This window comes from Nerophis ophidion, linkage group LG04 (genome assembly GCF_033978795.1).
Source record: "Nerophis ophidion isolate RoL-2023_Sa linkage group LG04, RoL_Noph_v1.0, whole genome shotgun sequence".
NCBI classification, from domain to species: Eukaryota; Metazoa; Chordata; class Actinopteri; order Syngnathiformes; family Syngnathidae; genus Nerophis; species Nerophis ophidion.
In genome coordinates, this window is record NC_084614.1 from 84,128,519 (window position 1) to 84,151,363 (window position 22,845).

The 22,845-nt window shown below is 39.2% G+C and overlaps 1 protein-coding gene across 1 annotated transcript; it reads right to left on the reverse strand.

The window, feature by feature from the left end:
• Nucleotides 1-2,014: 2,014 nt before the first annotated feature.
• LOC133552088 (leptin receptor gene-related protein) lies at nt 2,015-22,118 on the reverse strand. Its single transcript, XM_061899407.1, has 4 exons — nt 21,977-22,118; nt 21,686-21,761; nt 17,885-18,071; nt 2,015-10,443 (listed from the first exon to the last, which is right to left on the reverse strand). Exons 1-4 carry the CDS (start codon nt 21,990-21,992, stop codon nt 10,327-10,329), a joined length of 396 nt encoding a protein of 131 aa, XP_061755391.1. The 5' UTR covers nt 21,993-22,118; the 3' UTR covers nt 2,015-10,326.
• Between the last annotated feature and the right edge of the window lie 727 nt (nt 22,119-22,845).

A 22,845-nucleotide genomic window follows, 5' to 3' on the forward strand; every position in this document is an offset into this window, starting at 1 on the left:
GCCGGAAACCAACATTGAATGATCTTAACCTTCGATCCCTCAGACGGCACTGTATCAAAAACCGACAACAATCTCTAAAGGATATCACCACATGGGCTCAGGAGCACTTCAGAAAACCAATCACTAAATACAGTTGGTCGCTACATCTGTAAGTGCAAGTTAAAACTCTACTATGCAAAGCGAAAGCCATTTATCAACAACATCCAGAAACGCCACCCGTCTTCTCTGGGCCCGATATCAGGCTAAGGTGGGTGCCATGATTGGGTATAAAAACAGCTTCCCAAAAACTGCTCAGTCTTTCACAGGAAAGGATGGGGCGAGGTACACCCCTTTGTCCACAACTGCGTGAGCAAATAGTCAAACAGTTTAAGAACAACCTTTCTCAAAGTGATATTGCAAGAAATTTAGGGATTTCAACATCTACGCTCCATAATATCATCAAAAGGTTCAGAGAATCTGGAGAAATCACTCCACGTAAGCGGCATGGCCGGAAACCAACATTGAATGACCGTGACCTTTGATCCCTCAGACATTGTATCAAAAACCGACATCAATCTATAAAGGATATCACCACATCAACACTTCAGAAAACCACTGTCACTAAATAGTTTGTCGCTACATCTGTAAGTGCAAGTTAAAGCTCTACTATGCAAAGCGAAAGCCATTTATCAACAACATCCAGAAACGCCGCCGGCTTCTCTGGGTCTGAAATCATCAAAGATGGACTGATGCAAAGTGAAACAGTGTTCTGTGGTCTGATTAGTCCACATTTCAAATTGTTTTTGGAAATATTCAATATGGACCGCTCGCCGCTGATCCGCCTCCGCTTGAGATGGTTTCCTGTGGACAGGACTCTGGCTGCTGTCTTGAATCCGCTTTGAACTGAACTCTCGCGGCTGTGTTGGAGCCACTATAGATTGAACTTTCACAGTATCATGTTAGACCCGCTCGACATCCATTGCTTTCGGTCCCCTAGAGGGGGGGGGGGTTGCCCACATCTGAGGTCCTCTCCAAGGTTTCTCATAGTCAGCATTGTCACTGGCGTCCCACTGGATGTGAATTCTCTCTGCCCACTGGGTGTGAGTTTTCCTTGCCCTTTTGTGGGTTCTTCCGAGGATGTTGTAGTCGTAATGATTTGTGCAGTCCTTTGAGACATTTGTGATTTGGGGCTATATAAATAAACATTGATTGATTGATCGACTGATTCATATTCGACATTGTGTCATCCGGACCGAAGGGGAAGCGAACCATCCAGACTGTTATCGACGCAAAGTGTAAAAGCCAGCATGTGTGATGGTATGGGGGTGCATTAGTGCCCAAGGCATGGGTAACTTACACATCTGTGAAGGCACCATTAATGCTGAAAGGTACATACAGGTTTTGGAACCATCTGAGCGCCGTCTTTTTCATGGACGCCCCTGCTTATTTCAGCAAGACAATGCCAAGCCACATTCAGCACGTGTTACAACAGCTTGGCTTCGTAAAAAAAAGAGTGCGGGTACTTTCCTGGCCCGCCTGCAGTCCAGACCTGTCTCCCATGGAAAATGTGTGAAGCGTAAAATAGGACAGCAGAGACCCCGGACTGTTGAAGGACTGAAGCTCTACATAAAACAAGAATGGGCAAGAATTCCACTTTCAAAGCTTCAACAATTAGTTTCCTCAGTTCCCAAACATTTATTGAGTGTTGTTAAAAGAAAAGGTGATGTAACAGAGTGGTGAACATGCCCTTTCCCAACTACTTTGGCACGTGTTGCAGCCATGAAATTCTAAGTTAATTATTATTTGCAAAAAAAAAATGAAGTTTATGAGTTTGAACATCAAATATGTTGTCTTTGTAGCATATTCAACTGAATATGGGTTGAAAAGGATTTGCAAATCATTGTATTCTGTTTATATTTACATCTAACACCATTCCCCCGAAACTCTGATGACATCATCACGCCACTCTTCCCAGAAACCGGCTGTGAAACAAAATGGAAAACACGAATGGAAAAGACCAAGCCTGGACAATAGATTTCACAATACAAAGAGTTTTAATGATTGTTACAAAACCAGACGCACTCGAGAGCTTCTAAAAGTCACTTTTGAGTCTCTGCTTGTTAGTGTCTAAAAAGTGTCAGTCACGTGGCTTCGGGCCAGGTGGAAGATTTTTGCGAGACAGCGGAAAACTGAGCGTTGATGTGGAATTTGGTGATTTTGGGAACATGAAGTCGTGCTGTTGGATTCATCAGCATTCATCCCAGCCGGCACGAGACATTGATATTATAACGTTTTGTCATACTTACATATATGTCCTTTAATACGGCTTTGAAACAACGTTGGGGATTAGTTGTGTTTGCAAATCGGGACAACGTTGATGTCCAATGTTGGATTCACGTTGTTTGGGAAATGACCACATTTCACTGTTAAATCAACGTCACCACCTGACGTGGAATAAACCTTGTCAAAACACGTGTTGTATTTGTGTTGTAGAATATTGGTTGAAAAATGACAAAATTTAAATGATCAAATTAACGTCAGAACCCAACATTGATGTAACGTCCTCAAAAAGCATGTTGTTTTAATCATTGTATTTGTGTTGTAGAATATTGGTTGGAAAATGACCAAAATTCAATGGTCAAATAAACATCAGAACCCAACATTGATTAAAAGTTGTCAAAAAGCATGTTGTTTCAACGTTGTATTTGTGTTGTAGAATATTGGTTGGGAAATGACCGAAATTCAATGTTAAATCAACGTCAGAACTCGACATTGATGTAACGTCATCAAAAAGCATGTTGTTTCAACGTTGTATTTGTGTTGTAGAATATTGTTAGGAAAATTACTACATTTCAATGATCAACGTCAGAGTCCGACATTGATGTAATGTTGTCAAAAATGATGTAGTTTCAACGTTGTGTTTGAGATGTAGAATATTGGTTGAAAAATGACAAAATTTCAAGAGTCAAATCAACATCAGAACCCAACACTTATGTAATGTTGTCAAAAAGCATGTTGTTTCAACGTTGTATTTGTGTTGTAGAATACTGGTTGGGAAATGACCAAAATTTCAATGGTCAAATCAACGTCAGAACCCGACATTGATGTAACGTCCTCAAAAATCATGTTTTAACGTTATATTTGTGTTGTGGAATATTGGTTGAAAAATGACAAAAATTCAATGGTCAAATCAACATCACAACCAAACATTGATTAAACGTCCCCAAAAAGCATGTTGTTTCAACGTTGTATTTGTTTTAGAATATTGGTAGGAAAAAGACCAAATTTCAATGATCAACGTCAGAGTCCAACATTGATGTAACGTCGTGAAAAAGCACGTTGTCTCAACATTGTATTTGTGTTGTAGAATATTGGTTGGAAAATGACCAAATTTCAATGGTCAAATCAACATCAGAACCTGACATTCATTAAACGTCCTCAAAAAGTATGTTGTTTTAATCATTGTATTTGTGTTGAAGAGTATTGGTAGGAAAATGACCAAATTTCAATGATCAACATCAGAGTCCGACATGTAATGTTGTCAAAAAGCATGTTGTTTCAATGTTGTATTTGTGTTGTAGGATATTGGTTGGAAAATGACAAAATTTCAATGGTCAAATCAACGTCAGAACCCAACATTGATGTAACGTCGTGAAAAATCATGTTGTTTTAACGTTATATTTGTGTTGTAGAATATTGGTTGAAAAATGACAAAATTTCAATGGTCAAATCAGCGTCGGAATCCACCATTTATGTAATGTTGTCAAAAAGCATGTTGTTTTAACGTTGTATTTGTGTTGTGGAAAATTGCCAAATTTCAATGGTCAAATCAACATCACAACCAAACATTGATGTAACGTCGTGAAAAAGCATGTTGTTTCAACGTTGTATTTGTGTTTTAGAATATTGGTTGAAAAATGACAAAATTTCAATGATCAAATCAACGTCAGATCCCCAACAATTGATGTAACGTCCTCAAAAAGCATGTTGTTTCAATCATTGTATTTGCGTTGTAGAATATTGGTTGGGAAATGACCAAATTTCAATGATTAACATCAGAGTCCGACATGTAATGTGGTCAAAAAGCATGTTGTTTTAACGTTGAATTTGTGTTGTAGAAGATTGGTTGAAAAATGACAAACTTTCAATGGTCAAATCAACGTCACAACCTGACATTGAATAAACGTTGTCAAAAAAGCATGTTGTTTCAACGTTGAACTTGTGTTGTAGAATATTTGTTGGAAAATGACTAAATTTCAATGGTCAAATCAATGTCAGAACTCAACATTGATGTAACGTCGTAAAAAAGCAAGTTGTTTCTACGTTGTATTTGTGTTGTAGAATATTGGTTGAAAAATGACAAAATTTCAATGGTCAAATCAACATCAGAATCCAACATTGACGTAACGTCGTGAAAAAGCATGTTGTTTTAACGTTGTATTTGTGTTGTAGAATATTGGTAGGAAAATGACAAAATTTCAATGGTCAAATCAACGTCAGAACCCAACATTGATGTAACGTCCTCAAAAAGCATGTTGTTTTAACGTTATATTTGTGATGTAGAATATTGGTTGAAAAATGACAAAATTTCAATGGTCAAATCAACGTCTGAATCCAACATTTATGTAATGTTGTCAAAAAGCATGTTGTTTCAACGTTGTATTTGTGTTGTAGAATATTGGTTGAAAAATGCCAAAATTTCAATGGTCAAATCAACATCAGAATCCAACATTGACGTAACGTCGTGAAAAAGCATGTTGTTTTAACGTTGTATTTGTGATGTAGAATATTGGTTGAAAAATGACAAAATTTCAATGATCAAATCAACGTCAGAACCCAACATTGATGTAACGTCCTCAAAAAGCATGTTGTTTTAACGTTGTATTTGTGTTGTAGAATATTGGTAGGAAAATGACAAAATTTCAATGGTCAAATCAACGTCTGAATCCAACATTTATGTAATGTTGTCAAAAAGGATGTTATTTCACCGTTGAATTTATGTTGTAGAATATTGGTAGGAAAATGACCAAATTTCAATGATCAACGTCAGAGTCCGACATTGATGTAACGTCCTCAAAAAGCATGTTGTTTCAACGCTATATTTGTGTTGTAGAATTTTGGTTGAAAAATGACAAACTTTCAATGGTCAAATCAACGTCACAACCTGACATTGAATAAACGTTGTCAAAAAAGTATGTTGTTTCAACGTTGAATTTGTGTTGTAGAATATTTGTTGAAAAATGACTAAATTTCAACTGCCAAATCAATGTCAGAACTCAACATTGATGTAACGTCGTAAAAAAGCAAGTTGTTTCTACGTTGTATTTGTGTTGTAGAATATTGGTTGAAAAATGACAAAATTTCAATGGTCAAATCAATGTCAGAACCCAACATTGATGTAACGTGCTCAAAAAGCATGTTGTTTCAACGTTGTATTTGTGTTGTAGAAGATTGGTTGAAAAATAACAATATTTCAATGGCCAAATCAACATCAGAATCCAACATTGGCGTAACGTCGTGAAAAAGCATGTTGTTTTAACGTTGTATTTGTGTTGTAAAATATTGGTTGAAAAATGACAACATTTCAATGGTCAAATCAACGTCTGAATCCAACATTTATGTAATGTTGTCAAAAAGGATGTTATTTCAACGTTGAATTTATGTTGTAGAATATTGGTTGGGAAATGACCAAATTTCAATTGTCAAATCAACATCAGAACCCAACATTGATTAAACGTCCTCAATGTGCATGTTGTTTCAATGTTAGGTTTGAGTTGCTCAATGTCAGGACCTAATTCAACAAGTTCTCAACGTTTTTTTTTCTATGTCTTGTGCCTGCTGAGATGCCTTTACCTCCCCACAAAGACATGAACAGTCCAAATTGTACTATTCATCTTAAACGGAGTCAACAAAACAATGAATATTACACATGAATGTGGGGTTTGAGTCCAGTCCGTACTTGATGCTGAAAAAAGGATAGCTTGATATCACAATCCTTTGCGGCAAAGTACGTTATTCTGGGTTTTCTCCATGATAATTAACAAGCTCCACCTGGGCCATCTGGGCTGGTCACTCACCTTTCTCAGAATTGTGGTGAATTCTTCTATTTCTAATGATTGTGCCAACAGTGCGCCGTATATTTTACGAAGCTTTAAAAAGGGACAAGACTTCATGTGCTGTTTCATAACGTCAGAATTCTTGTAGCCTGCACAGGGGGATCAAATACTTTAATATACATTTTCATTGATATTCTGTCTCTCTATGTTAAAGGGGACCTGCACCTTTTTATTTTATTTTTTGCCCATCCCGATGTGAGACAAAAAACAAAAACACATAGTTTTCTCATTTCATGCATTCTAATTTGTAAAGTATGGCAAGTACGAGGCGGCTAACAATGCAGCTAATTAGAGTAATCTATTACGCTTATAAGTCCCCCTAACAAAAGCACCATCAATACCCCAACACGACCTGAATATTAACAAGTTTTAGCGATATTGTTATCGTCGAGGAACTACTTTTAGGGGCGGCAGAGAGCGCTGCAATATTGACACACTGAGCTGCTGCATCGCCTCTGGGTTGGTGAAAGTTCATTCTAGATTATAAATCATGCCTCTCGTCTGGATAGTAGAAAGTTGTGGACGTAAACCCACAAGTTGGTCAACTTTGACATCCAGTTTAGACCCGGATATGGCGAGAAAGAAAGGAAAAGACGCACCTTATTTTTTAAATGTTAGTGAGGATTATGATTAATTGTTCATTTAAGGGGGAAGATACAAACATCCCATTAGTCTTTATCCCAAGGAGAGCAGACATTGTACAGTAAGTGACTCACTAGGAGAGCAGACATTGTACAGTGAGTGACTATTTTATTATGTCCGTTGTTATATTTGCACACACACGTATGTATGTGTATATATATATATATATATATATATATATATATATATATATATATATATATATATATATATATATATATATATATATATATATATATATATACATACACACAGACACAATACATGAACAATTTTTTTTGTACACAAGCTGCCCCAAAAATATGTTTTACTTTACAAACTGGCAGCTAAGAAACTAGAATTTTACAGTAAAATTAGTGTTTTTTTTACAGGGTATAAAAAAATGTAATAAAAGGAATGGAACGGAGAAACAATAGCACTGTTTTTAGCGGTAAAACAGAGCTGCCCTTTTTTTTTTTTACTGTATAATCTTGTTTTTTGTGTGTGTTTTTTTAATGTTTTGGTGTCTTACTGTATATGGGAAAAAATAGTACCAAAGTTGATTTTACGGTAAAATAAATCTATTGTCAATTTTACAGTCGACAATTTGATTAATCATTTGTTTTGAAATCATACGTAAAGTAGATATTTAAGTACGGTATATATCTTTATTTTAACAAAAAAAAAAACTTTTGGTATACATGATAATATAATATTTTGATTTTATTGAATATTAAAATATATAAAATTGCATGCGGTACATGATTTTTTAATGTCAAAAGGGAAAGAACAAATAAGTAAGAAAAAGATTAAGCGTTTTATTAACGCGTATTATTTTCATTTCATTGTTGTTTGTATATGTTGTTTAATACTTAGTACTGGTTGGATCTAGTCATTCTAAAACTTGTAGATCATCCTCCTTATCTTCGGGTTCAAAAATAGAAGTTTCCGGATCATTATTTGTCCCAACATAGTCTTTGTTGTCTTTCATGAAGTCTGCCATGATTAGTCGTGTTGTTGAAGAGAAAAGCGAACGTTGTGATGTGTCTGTGATATTAGTACGTAAATATTTCATTTTATTATAAATGTTACTACATTACATGTATACTTACAGGGTGTGTATAAGACATTAATGGAGGTTGTTTGGATATTTTTTTTTAGAGCGCTTTACAGGCCAAAGAGAGCGAATCCATTACCTTTATTGTTGGCTGACTTTTGCTAGCATTTATTTACGAGTTAGAATGCATAAAAAAAAGGATAAACGTGAAAAAAAAAAAGGTGCAGTTCCCCTCCTGCTAAACTATAACTACCGTATTTCCTTGAATTGCCGCCGGGCATATAGTATGCGCCTGCCTTGAATTACTCGCAAAATAATTAGCGCATGCTTAGTATCACCGCCGGGTCAAACTCGTGACACTTCCCCTGTCGTCACTTTCAAAATGGAGGAGGCTGATTTCAATACCGGTGATTTGAAATCGCATGGATTAAGAGCCATTCAGTAGGATTTAAGGTCAGCTAAAAAGAACAGTAAGCAGCTATGTTTTATTAATATACCGTAGCTGCGTGTGTCAAAAATGAGTCATTAAATGACTCCCGCCTCCTGGTGGTAGAGGGCGCTAGTGATCCTTCTTGCGACTACTTGGCTGCAAAACAAGTGACAACGAATGACCTGATATGTGCTGGGAACGGATTTGATGCAGGAAGTGCACAACAGACCTTTTAGGATGCAACACCACTAGTCCTATGCTGGCTATGTAAACAACCAGGCTGGAATAAAGCATGTTCGAGTCCCAAATAATCAGTGTATTATTTATATAGTAACACTTCATGGTGGCAGCGGTGGGATAAAGAGATCACCCACGGAGCAGAACGGGAAGGGGAGTTGTCCGAGGATAATTCTGTCGTCGCCCGCACGTGAGGAGCCGAGCTAACTGATAGCAGTTTTCTAAACTGGACTTTCAATCCAAGCAGGAGGTAATAACGGAAGATCTCCATCGAGACAGACTTTTAAAACTGAAGACTTCTATAAACAAGTTATCGATGCTTTTGATCAGAAGGAGCTGGCATGGACTTCATTTATAAGTAAAGGTAAGACCATAATAGTGGGCTTCACGGTGGAAGAGGGGTTAGTGCGTCTGCCTCACAATACGAAGGTCCTGCAGTCCTGGGTTCAAATCCAGGCTCGGGATCTTTCTGTGTGGAGTTTGCATGTTCTCCCCGTGACTGCGTGGGTTCCCTCCGGGAACTCCGGCTTCCTCCCACTTCCAAAGACATGCACCTGGGGATAGGCCCCTCCCACCTCCAAAGACATGCACCTGGGGGTAGGCCCCTCCCACCTCCAAAGATATGCACCTGGGGATAGGCCCCTCCCACTTCCAAAGACATGCACCTGGGGATAGGTTGATTGGCAACACTAAATTGGCCCTAGTGTGTGAATGTTGTCTGTCTATCTGTGTTGGCCCTGCGATGAGGTGGCGACTTGTCCAGGGTGTACCCCGCCTTCCGCCCGATTGTAGCTGAGATAGGCGCCAGCGCCCCCCGCGACCCCACAAGGGAATAAGCGGTAGAAATGGCAACACTAAATGGTCCCTAGTGTGTGAATGTGAGTGTGAATGTTGTCTGTCTATCTGTGTTGGCCCTGCGATGAGGTGGCGACTTGTCCAGGGTGTACCCCGCCTCCCGCCCGATTGTAGCTGAGATAGGCGCCAGGGAATAAGCGGTAGAAAATGGATGGATGGAAGACCATAATAATGTTTTTTTTTATTAAATGTGCTTTTCATGACGGTATCCTTACATCGCACTAAAATTTTTACTGCATGCCTTTGGTAAGCGTTTTAAATTAATTAGCATGACGGCGGCAATTCAATGAAATACGGTACTACAGAAATATGGACTTTTCATGTCTGTAGGAGGCTAAATTACAATTATACATCACGAGGGGGTTTATTTATGACTTCTCCCCACTATACAGCTACAACTCAAAATGAAAAAAAAAGAATAATAATAATCACGTCAATCAGAAGAATTTGCCGACGTCCTTAGGAATATAAAAGGCACTTTTTAAACGGTTCACACAGTGAAATGCTTCCTTAAACCCCCCCAGCTGGCAGTTCTAATGCACAATTTGGTGTCGAACAGGCTCTGAATGAGCCAATCTTTGGTTCGGATGTACAACACAGCAACGAGGATGACAGAAAACGGAAACTTTCAGGCAGAAAAAGTGACATAAACAATGACTAGGAGGGCATCCGGCGTCACGTACGTAGTAGGGATGACTTTGCCCAACATTACACTTTTAATAGAAATAGTTACGGGAAGTTAACTCGTTACAAAGATGGCCGACGGCAGTGTGGTAAACACGGGACTTAAAGACATGACGTGTGGACGGAGAGAAAAGCCAAACCAAAATAATACGTGTAGAGGTGAGGTTAGCGCATATGTGGGTTATAGTTATAGTTATAGTTATAGTTACGCTCTCCGAGACATAAGGCACGTGCTTTCTATCGGACACTCGTTGACGACTTACGAACGGTTTTGAGAAAACGATCACACTTTTGTCTGCAGGCCAGCCAGGTCCGTCCATCCGTGGTATCTGCTCACGTCCCGCCGCCTACCACTGCTCCCAACTGAACTCGTCGCCACCGCCGAACACCACGAAGAAGCCCAGGATTGTGAAGAAGATGACGGCGTTCCCGGTCATCACCAGACCACAGGCGCCCCACTGGATCTGAAAGTTTGAAAAAACAGCAAGGTTCAAGTGGTCGCAGGTCGGAAGTCGGGATGGCCAATGGAATAATGGCAGTTATTTCTATCAATATCGAAATCCCCATTGCCGTTTTAAGCCACTATGGATTGAACTTTCACAGTATCATGTTAGACCCGCTCGACATCCATTGCTTTCGGTCCCCTAGAGGGGGGGGGTTGCCCACATCTGAGGTCCTTTCCAAGGTTTCTCATAGTCAGCATTGTCATTGTACATTGGCCCTGTACTCTTCAGCATCTACATGCTGCCGCTAGGTGACATCATACGCAAATACGGTATTAGCTTTCACTGTTATGCTGATGACACCCAACTCTACATGCCCCTAAAGCTGACCAAGACACCGGACTGTAGTTAGCTGGAGGCGTGTCTTAATGAAATTAAACAATGGATGTCCGCTAATTTTTTGCAACTTAACGCCAAAAAAACGGAAATGTTGATTATCGGTCCTGCTAGACACCGACCTCTATTTAATAATACAACTTTAACATTTGACAACCAAATAATAAAACAAGGTGACTCTGTAAAAAATCTGGGTATTATCTTCGACCCAACTCTCTCCTTTGAGTCACACATTAAAAGCGTTACTAAAACGGCCTTCTTTCATCTCCGTAATATCGCTAAAATTCGCTCCATTTTGTCCACTAAAGACGCCGAGATCATTATCCATGCGTTTGTTACGTCTCGTCTCGATTACTGTAACGTATTATTTTCGGGTCTCCCAATGTCTAGCATTAAAAGATTACAGTTGGTACAAAATGCGGCTGCTAGACTTTTGACAAGAACAAGAAAGTTTGATCATATTACGCCTGTACTGTATATACCTTTATATACATATATACATACATATATACCTATACTGTATATACCTTTATATACATATATACATACATATATACCTATACTGTATATACCTTTATATACATATATACATACATATATACCTATACTGGCTCACCTGCACTGGCTTCCTGTGCACTTAAGATGTGACTTTAAGGTTTTACTACTTACGTATAAAATACTACACGGTCTAGCTCCATCCTATCTTGCCGATTGTATTGTACCATATGTCCCGGCAAGAAATCTGCGTTCAAAAGACTCCGGCTTATTAGTGATTCCTAGAGCTCAAAAAAAGTCTGCGGGCTATAGAGCGTTTTCCGTTCGGGCTCCAGTACTCTGGAATGCCCTCCCGGTAACAGTTCGAGATGCTACCTTAGTAGAAGCATTTAAATCTCATCTTAAAACTCATCTGTATACTCTAGCCTTTAAATAGACCTCCTTTTAGACCAGTTGATCTGCCGCTTCTTTTCTTTCTCCTATGTCCCCCCCCTCCCTTGTGGAGGGGGTCCGGTCCGATGACCATGGATGAAGTACTGACTGTCCAGAGTCGAGACCCAGGATGGACCGCTCGTCGGGACCCAGGATGGACCGCTCGCCTGTATCGGTTGGGGACATCTCTACGCTGCTGATCCGCTTGAGATGGTTTCCTGTGGACGGGACTCTCACTGCTGTCTTGGAGCCACTATGGATTGAACTTTCACAGTATCATGTTAGACCCGCTCGACATCCATTGCTTTCGGTCCCCTAGAGGGGGGGGGGTTGCCCACATCTGAGGTCCTCTCCAAGGTTTCTCATAGTCAGCATTGTCGCTGGCGTCCCATTGGATGTGAATTCTCCCTGCCCACTGGGTGTGAGTTTTCCTTGCCCTTTTGTGGGTTCTTCCGAGGATGTTGTAGTCGTAATGATTTGTGCAGTCCTTTGAGACATTTGTGATTTGGGGCTATATAAATAAACATTGATTGATTGATTGATTGATTGACTGTAGAGCGCCAGGGTTTTCCGCCTTAAAAGGGGAACATTATCACCAAACTTATGCAAGCGTCAATATATACCTTGATGTTGCAGAAAAAAGACCATGTATTTTTTTTAACCGATTTCCGAACTCTAAATGGGTGAATTTTGGCAAATTAAACACCTTTCTGTTTATCGGTCTTTTAGTGATGACATCAGAACGTGACGTCGCCGAGGTAACGTATTCACTTTCACATTACAAACACCGGGTCTCAGCTCTGTTATTTTCCGTTTTTTCGACTATTTTCTGGAACCTTGGAGACATCATGCCTGGTGGGTGTGTTGTCGGAGGGTGTAACAACACTAACAGGGAGGGATTCAAGTTGCACCACTGGCAAGAAATCTGCCGCCAGACCCCCATTGAATGTACCAAAGTGTCTTCACATTTGACCGGCGATGCTAAGACAGACATGGCACAGAGATGTATGGAGATGGTTGATGGTTTCCTGTGGACGGGACTCTCGCTGCTGTCTTGGATCCGCTTTGAACTGAAGTCTCGCGGCTGTGTTGGAGCCACTATGGATTGAACTTGCACAGTATCATGTTAGACCCGCTCGACATCCATTGCTTTCGGTCCCCTAGAGGGGGGGGGGGTTGCCCACATCTGAGGTCCTCTCCAAGGTTTCTCATAGTCAGCATAGTCACTGCCGTCCCACTGGATGTGAATTCTCCCTGCCCACTGGGTGTGAGTTTTCCTTGCCCTTTTGTGGGTTCTTCCGAGGATGTTGTAGTCGTAATGATTTGTGCAGTCCTTTGAGACATTTGTGATTTGGGGCTATATAAATAAACATTGATTGATTGATTGATTGATTGATTGACTGTAGAGCGCCAGGGTTTTCCGCCTTAAAAGAGGAACATTATCACCAAACTTATGCAAGCGTCAATATATGCCTTGATGTTGCAGAAAAAAGACCATGTATTTGTTTTAACCGATTTCCGAACTCTAAATGGGTGAATTTTGGCAAATTAAACGTCTTTCTGTTTATCGGTCTTTTAGCGATGACATCAGAACGTGACGTCGCCGAGGTAACACAGCCGCCATTTTCATTTTCACATTAAAGTGTTCCCTCAATCCATTCATTCATTCTCTACCGCTTATTCCCCTTTGGCGCCTATCTCAGCTACAATCGGGCGGAAGGCGGGGTACACCCTGGACAAGTCGCCACCTCATCGCAGGGCCAACACAGATAGACAGACAACATTCACACACTAGGGCCCATTTAGTGTTGCCAATCAACTTATCCCCAGGTGCATGTCTTTGGAAGTGGGAGGAAGCCGGAGTACCCGGAGGGAACCCACGCATTCACGGGGAGAACATGCAAACTCCACACAGAAAGATCCCGAGGCTGGATTTGAACCCAGGACTGCAGGACCTTCGTATTGTGAGGCGGACGCACTAACCCCTCTTCCACCGTGATCATCAGGAGATTTTAAAATCTCCTGATTTTGAGGGAACCCCTCATGAAGCAATTCTGTAGAGATGAAGTAGTCTTGTGATTTTTCCCACACCTATATATTGCGTTCTACCACGGTATCGAGCACTATTCTCTGGATAATCCAATCAAGACATATATATATATATATATATATATATATATATATGTATGGTACTGAAAAGAGACAGCACCATAACTAATAAATATTCTGGGGGGAACACTGAGTGCACTGGTATATAAGCCACACCCACTATACTTCAGAAGAAAAACTAAATTTTTTCACTTTTTCACTCGACTATAAGCCGCAGAAAAGTGTTAGTTTCCTCAGTAAATTCGCCAAAATGTCACAGTGGAGTTATTGGGTCTGTTTCGCAGATTGGAGAGCTGGCTTCTGCAGCGTGTGGGTGTCCATGACGACGATGACTTCTGTTTTGTTTGATCAGCCGTTTTACTGCCGTGTCACGGACACCGTTTGCGAAACAATTATGAAAATAAACATTTACAAATGATTTCCGTGTAAATAACTACAGATGTTTGATAATGGCTTTTTTGCCGATATCCCAATATTGTCCAGCTCTTAATTACCGATTCCGACATCAACCGATACCGATATATACAGTCGTGGAATGAACACATTATGATGCCTAATTTTGTTGTGACGCCCCGCTGGATGCATTAAACAATGCAACAAGGTTTTTCCAAAATAAATCAACTCAAGTTATGGGAAAAAATGCCTTATTTGTATTTGACTTTATTAAATGTATTTATATTATCGTTTGGTGCTAAGCTAAAGTCTTAACAAGCTGCTACGCTTCGTACTGCCTCTGCCTCTGTCAGTAAGTCTCTGCAGCACCCAGCATTGTCCCACCCATACAACAAAAAAATAAATAAAATTGTATATACATATACACACACATATATATATATATACACACATATATATATATATATATATATATATACATATACACAGACACAGACAGAGCGAGAGAGTTATGATAAACATGCATGTGGCGCCAGGCTCTGATTTAATTTTTTAATATCTATAGCAGGGGTGTCAAAAGTGTGCCCCGGAGGCCATTTGCGGCACACACCTAATGTTTTAAAGGCCCATGGAACATTCTAGAAATACTATTAAAACAAACAAAAACAAACAAAAGTGAAATAAAAAAGCTTAAAGGCTAAATGTCATTTAGAAAAAGTTGCAACATTGTCTAACAAAGCTGTTTTTTTTTCTTTCAAACTGTCATTGCTCAAAACATAATATTGAATCAAAATCAATGTTATTATGAATTATTGACCCATCAAAGTTTCCGATTACTTCACATCAAAATATTTTTTGGTGGAAGATTTAGCAAATTTGTCAAATAAATAATACAAAAAATGTATATTTTGTTTTTTTCTTACCGTACCGAAAATGAACCAAACCTTGACCTCTGAACCGAGGTACGTACCGAACCGAAATGTTTGTGTACCGTCACACCCCTAATATATATATATATATATATATATATATATATATGGTACTGAAAAGAGACAGCACCATAACTAATAAATATTCTGGGGGGAACACTGAGCGCACTGGTATATAAGCCACACCCACTATATTTCAGAAGAAAAACTATATCTTTTCACTTTTTCAGTCGACTATAAGCCGCAGAAAAGTGTTAGTTTCCTCAGTAAATTCACCAAAATGTCACAGTGGAGTTATTGGGTCTGTTTAGCTATAGAGTGTTTTCCGTTCGGTCTCCAGTACTCTGGAATGCCCTCCCGGTAACAGTTCGAGATGCTACCTCAGTAGAAGCATTTAAGTCTCACCTTAAAACTCATCTGTATACTCTAGCCTTTAAATAGACCTCCTTTTTAGACCAGTTGATCTGCCGCTTCTTTTCTTTCTCCTATGTCCCCCCCTCCCTTGTGGAGGGGGTCCGGTCCGATGACCATGGATGAAGTACTGGCTGTCCAGAGTCGAGACCCAGGATGGACCGCTCGCCTGTGTATCGGTTGGGGACATCTCTACGCTGCTGATACGCCTCCGCTTGAGATGGTTTCCTGTGGACGGGGCTCTCGCTGCTGTCTTGGATCCGCTTTGAACTGAACTCTCGCGGCTGTGTTGGAGCCACTATGGATTGAACTTTCACAGTATCATGTTAGACCCGCTCGACATCCATTGCTTTCGGTCCCCTAGAGGGGGGGGGGGGGGGTTGCCCACATCTGAGGTCCTCTCCAAGGTTTCTCATAGTCAGCATTGTCACTGGCGTCCCACTGGATGTGAATTCTCCCTGCCCACTGGGTGTGAGTTTTCCTTGCCCTTTTGTGGGTTCTTCCGAGGATGTTGTAGTCGTAATGATTTGTGCAGTCCTTTGAGACATTTGTGATTTGGGGCTATATAAATAAACATTGATTAATTGATTGATTGATTGAATTTGAGAGCTGGCTTCCTCAGTTTGTGGGTCTGTGACGATGACTTCTGTTTTGTTTGATCAGCCGTTTTACTGCCATGTCACGGACAACGTTTGCCGAACAATTATGTAAATAAACATTTACAAATGATTTTCGTGTAAATAACTACAGATGTTTGATAATGGCTTTTTTGCCGATATCCCGATATTGTCCATCAACCGATACCGATATATACAGTCGTGGAATTAACACATTATGATGCCTAATATTGTTGTGACGCCCCGCTGGATGCATTAAACCAGGGGTGCCCATTACGTCGATCGCGAGCTACCAGTCGACCGCGGGGGGTGTGTCAGTCGATCTCCAGCCAGGCTTTTAAAAAAAATAGACCTAAAAATGAGTGATCATCAATCTTCACCAAGACGTCACTTAAATGACATTCACGGTACCGGAGGGTCTTGTGAGATGACGCTGGCTGCTGCAAGATCATTATTATGAAAATATGACCCAGAGGAAGGCGAGAAACACTTTTTATTTCAACAGACTCTCGCGCCGTACCTTCCGTCAAAACTCTAAAGGCCGACTGCACATTTCCTATCTTCACAATAAAAGCCCTGCTTCATGCTGCCTGCGCTAACTAAATACAGAGTACTAAATACTCTGTAAGTAACTAAATACTGAGGGATCGCTTGTGCACGCCAGCTTTCCGAGACTCTGTATTTAGTTAGCGCAGGCAGCATGAAGCAGGGCTTTTATTGTGAAGATAGGAAATGTGCAGTCGGCCTTTAGAGTTTTGACGGAAGGGACGGCGCGAAAGTCTGTTGAAATAAAAAGTGTTTCTCGCCTTCCTCTCTGTCATTTTTTCATAATAATGAACTGGCAGCAGCCAGCGTCATCTCACAAGACCCTCGGGTGCCGTGAATGTCAATCAAGCAAGCTACGGAATTTGCCGCCAATGTTTTTCTTGTAAAGTGTATGGAAGCTGGATGAATTAGATGCCAAAAACCAACCACTTTCATGTGGTATTGTACAGAAAGGACAACTTTTTTTCTCCTCCATTTGAAAATGTGGGCGTTATCATCATTACTGTCTGATTCCAATCAATGCAAGTCATCAGAATCAGGTAATACACCAACTTATATTCTTGTCTTCGTGAAAGAAAGACATCTATATGTGTTACACATGCTTGTATTATCATTAAACACATTTAACTTGTTTACAAAAATGTCTCTTTCATAAATAAATAAATATAAATGATATATATAAATGAGGTAGATCCCCTCGAGTTGGTCAAATGAAAAGTAGCTCGCCTGCAGAAAAAGTGAGGGCACCCCTGCATTAAACAATGCAACAGGGTTTTTTCCAAAATAAATCAACTCAAGTTATGGGAAAAAAATGCCAACATGGGCACTGCCATATTTATTATTGAAGTCAGAAAGTGCATTATTTTTTTTCAACATGCCTCAAAACAGCAGCTTGGCATTTGGGACATGTTCTCCCTGAGAGAGCATGAGGAGGTTGAGGTGGGCAGGGTTAAGGTGGGGGGTAGCGGGCGTGTATATTGCAGCAATATTCCAAAAAAGGGCAGTTCCCCTTTAAAGAAGGTCAATTGTAAAATCTCACTCAAATGGCAAACATGCACTACTTTTCCTCAGTAGAGAAAATGAATGAATGAATGAATACACCAAATTATCTCCGCATGAAGAGCGTGAACTCACTGTGGTATTGCGGGCGAGGACGATGGGGAGCCCAAAAGATGACACAACGATCCCAGTTGTTAAGAAATAGGCCAGTTCTCGGCAGGCGTTGCTTGAGGAGTCCATGTCGTCACTGAGACGCCGCGATATGAAGGTTGGGATCGGGCTCAGGATGTAAAAAATCAGGACAAACAGCGGCCAGTAAACTCTAAAAAAAACAAAAAACAGAAACCAAGTTATTTGAGTGAATTCAAATTCATATTCAGAACAAACTCAAAGCAACATTTTACTTAACTGGAGATTTTCTGTTTTGTTATATTTTAAAATGTGTCTTGTCCATCCACTCAGGTAAATCATATCATTGATGGAGATAATCAGATATACTTTACAAAAGAGATGTGTGGGATATTTCTCTTGTTGCCTTTTTTGTATTTGACTTTCTTAAATGTATTTATTTATATATTATTGTTTGGCACAGCAGCAGGAGGGGATAGAAATAAGAAAAGATAGAGGACAGATAATTAGGGACAAGCTGGAGACAGCAAAAAACAACAACAACAACATCAGCAAATACGATACAAACAAATATGATACCAACAATTGGTGAGGTAGATAGTGATAACACAGGAATGACTATGAACATTATCGCACTACTCGTGGAACAATAAGAACAATAGAAATTATATTGAAAATTAAAAATAGTAATAATTACCTATATTAGCAAAATGACAATCGCTTTAAATCAGTGGTCCCCAACCACCGGGCCGCAGAATAATTTTTTATTAATTTTTATTTAAAATCAACATAAAAAACACAATATACACTTAGTGCACCAAGCACAAAAACCTCCCTTTTTCATGACAAAAACGTCCCCTTTTTCATGACAAAGAAGAAAAAAAAAAATTATTAAGCGTTGACCGGTCCGCGGATACAAAAAGGTTGGGGACCACTGCTTTAAATTGAACAGTACATGCGTGTAATGAATACTTGAAATTGAGTGAAAGAGGATGCGACTATATCAACCCTTTACATTGTTATAGTAAAAAAATCAAGCTTTAACTGTGTCAAACTCGTTTCCACTGAGGGCCACATCGAAGTTATGGTTACTCTCCGAGGGGTTGCTTCTAACAATGAGTAATATATATATATATATATATATATATATATATATATATATATATATATATATATATATATATATATATATATATATATATATATATGTATATATGTATATATATATATATATATATATATATACATACATACATACATACATACATACATACATACATACATACATATATATATATATATATATATGTGTACATACAAACCCCGTTTCCATATGAGTTGGGAACTGGTGTTAGATGTAAATATAAACAGAATACAATGATTTGCAAATCCTTTTCAAGCCATATTCAGTTGAATATGCTACAAAGACAACATATTTGATGTTCAAACTCATAAACATTTTTTTTGTGTGCAAATAATCATTAACTTTAGAATTGGATGCCAGCAGCATGTGACAAAAATGTTGGGAAAGGTGGCAATAAATACTGATAAAGTTGAGAAATGCTCATCAAACACTTATTTGGAACATCCCACAGGTGTGCGGGCTAATTGGGAACAGGTGGGTGCCATGATTGGGTATAAAAACAGCTTCCATGAAATGCTAAGTAATTCACAAACAAGGATGGGGCGAGGGTCACCACTTTGTCGAACAGTTTTAGAACAACATTTCTCAACAAGATATTGCAAGGAATTTAGGGATTTTACCATCAACGGTCCGTAAAATCATCAAAAGGTTCAGAGAAACTGGAGAAATCCCTGCACGTAAGCGATGATATTACGGACCGTTGATGCCTCAGGCGGTACTGCATCAAAAACAGACATCAGTGTGTAAAGGATATCACCAAATGGGCTCAGGAACACTTCATAAAACCACTGTCAGTAACTACAGTTGGTGGCTACATCTGTAAGTGCAAGTTAAAACTCTGCTATGCAAAGCAAAACCCATTTATCAACAACACCCAGGAACGCCGCTGGCTTCGCTGGGCCCGAGATCATCTTAGATGGACTGATGCAAAGTGGATACGTGTTCTGTGGTCTGACGAGTCCACATTTCACATTGTTTTTGGAAATATTCGATATCGTGTCATCTGGAACAAAGGGGAAGTGAACCATCCAGACTGTTATCGACGCAAAGTGTAAAAGCCAGCATGTGTGATGGTATGGGGGTGCATTAGAGCCCAAGGCATGGGTAACTTACACATCTGTGAAGGCACCATTAATGCTGAAAGGTCCATACAGGTTTTGGAGCAACATATGTTGTCATCCAAGCAACGTTATCATAGACGCCGGTTCTTATTTCAGCAAGACAATGCCAAGCCACATGTTACAACAGCGTGGTTTCGTAGTAAAAGAATGCAGGTACTTTCCTGGCCCGCCTGCAGTCCAGACCTGTCTCCCATGGAAAATGTGTGAAGCGTAAATTACGACAGCGGAGACCCCGGACTGTTTAAGGACTGAAGCTCTACATAAAACAAGAATGGGAAATAATTCCACTTTCAAAGCTTCAACAATTAGTTTCCTCAGTTCCCAAACGTTTATTGAGTGTTGTTAAAAGAAAAGGTGATGTAACACAGTGGTGAACATGCCCTTTCCCAACTACTTTGGCACGTGTTGCAGCCATGAAATTCTAAGTTAATTATTATTTGCAAAAAAAAATTGAAGTTTATGAGTTTGAACATCAAATATCTTGTTTTTGTAGCATGTTAACTAAATATGGGTTGAAGAGGATTTGCAAATCTTTGTATTCCGTTTATATTCACATCTAACACAATTTCCTAACTCAAATGGAAACGGTGTTTGTACATACGAACACACATACATGAGTATATATATACACATATATACATATATATATATATACATATATATATATATGTATATATATATATATATATGTAAATAATAATAAAAATATTCTAAATACAGAGTCTTGGAAAACTGGCGTGCACAAGCGATCCCTCAGAAAGCTGGCGTGCACATCACTTGTGCACGCCAGCTTTCCGAGACTCTTATTTTTTTTAGCGCAGGCAGCATGAAGCAGGGCTTTTATTGTGAAGATAGGAAATGTGCAGTCGGCCTTTAGAGTTTTGACGGAAGGGACGGCGCGAAAGTCTGTTGAAATAAAAAGTGTTTCTCGCCTTCCTCTCCGTCATTTTTTCATAATAATGAACTGGCAGCAGCCAGCGTCATCTCACAAGACCCTCGGGTGCCGTGAATGTCAATCAAGCAAGCTACGGAATTTGCCGCCAATGTTTTTCTTGTAAAGTGTATGGAAGCTGGATGAATTAGATGCCAAAAACCAACCACTTTCATGTGGTATTGTACAGAAAGGACCACTTTTTTTCTCCTCCATTTGAAAATGTGGGCGTTATCATCATTACTGTCTGATTCCAATCAATGCAAGTCATCAGAATCAGGTAATACACCAACTTATATTCTTGTCTTTGTGAAAGAAATACATCTATATGTGTTACACATGCTTGTATTATCATTAAACACATTTAACTTGTTTACAAAAATGTCTCTTTCATTAATAAATAAATATAAATGATATATATAAATGAGGTAGATCCCCTCGAGTTGGTAAATTGAAAAGTAGCTCGCCTGCAGAAAAAGTGTGGGCACCCCTGTTCTAGACCTTCCAGCATTTGACTTCATATCTAAACAGACTAGAATCTGAAAATAAGTTTGGATTAAATGCAAAGTTTATTTCAAACAACAACTCCTTTGTTGGTGCAGAAAACCTACCCATATTGTTCCAGTGCACAACCCAGCAGCAGAAACGTCAGCCCGATGGCGCCACTAAAAGACAATCCGACCAGAGCTGAAAAAGCAATAAAGAAAAATATGTTTAATAAGAGAAAAAAAAAAAAGTTTTTGAAACTACGTGTTTTTTTTTCCTAAATGATGCTAAGCTAATGGCTTTGCTAGCGAATCCGCTAACATTCACAACACGACGCTAACCGTGTTTGTGAGGACAAAGGCGTGAATAGTAAACCCTCACGTCTACTGCTTGGATGAAATAGTGAATTAACTTACCTTTAATGCCAGCCATTGTGGTCCAGTAGTCGGATTTTTGTTTCTTTTCGTCTTTGTTTACGTGCCTCGATTCCTTGTGGACTGACTTCCTGCTTCCTTATCCGGGGTTTCGATTCACTCTTGTCACGTGACTCTTTTTTTTTTTATTTCCCCCGAACAATAAATTGTTTTAAATCCAAGACAGTAAGAAAATTATATTGAAAATATTAGTACATATAAAAACACAAGACAAGAAAAAAAAGACAGAATAGCTTCCTTGTGGACTGACTTCCTGCTTCCATATCCGGGGTTTCGATTCACTCTTGTCACGTGACTCTTTTTTTTAAATTTCCCACGAACAATAAACTGTTTTAAATCCAAGACAGTAAGAAAAATATATTGAAAATATTAGTACATATAAAAACACAAGACAAGAAAAAAAAATAGAAACAATCGCTTCCTTGTGGACTGACTTCCTGTTTCCTTATACGGGGGTTTGCTTCACTCTTGTCACGTGACTTTTTCTCCCCCCTTAAACAATATATTTTTTAAATCCAATACAGTAAAAAAATACACAATGTGCTATTTGATAGTACTAGTGTTCAGAAAAAACACTAATTAAATACAAATAGAAACAATCGCTACCTTCTGCTCCACTCTTATCACGTGACTGTCCCCCCGCCCCATTGAAAAATAAAACATCCATCCATCCATTTTCCTACCGCTTATTCCCCTTTGGGGTCACATTCGTAAATATTTTTTAAATCCAAGACATTAAGAAAATGACACGATGTGCTATTTGATAATACTAGTACTTATATAAACACAATAAATAAATAAATAAATAAAAACAATCGCTTCTTTGTGGACTGACTTCCTGTTTCCTTATA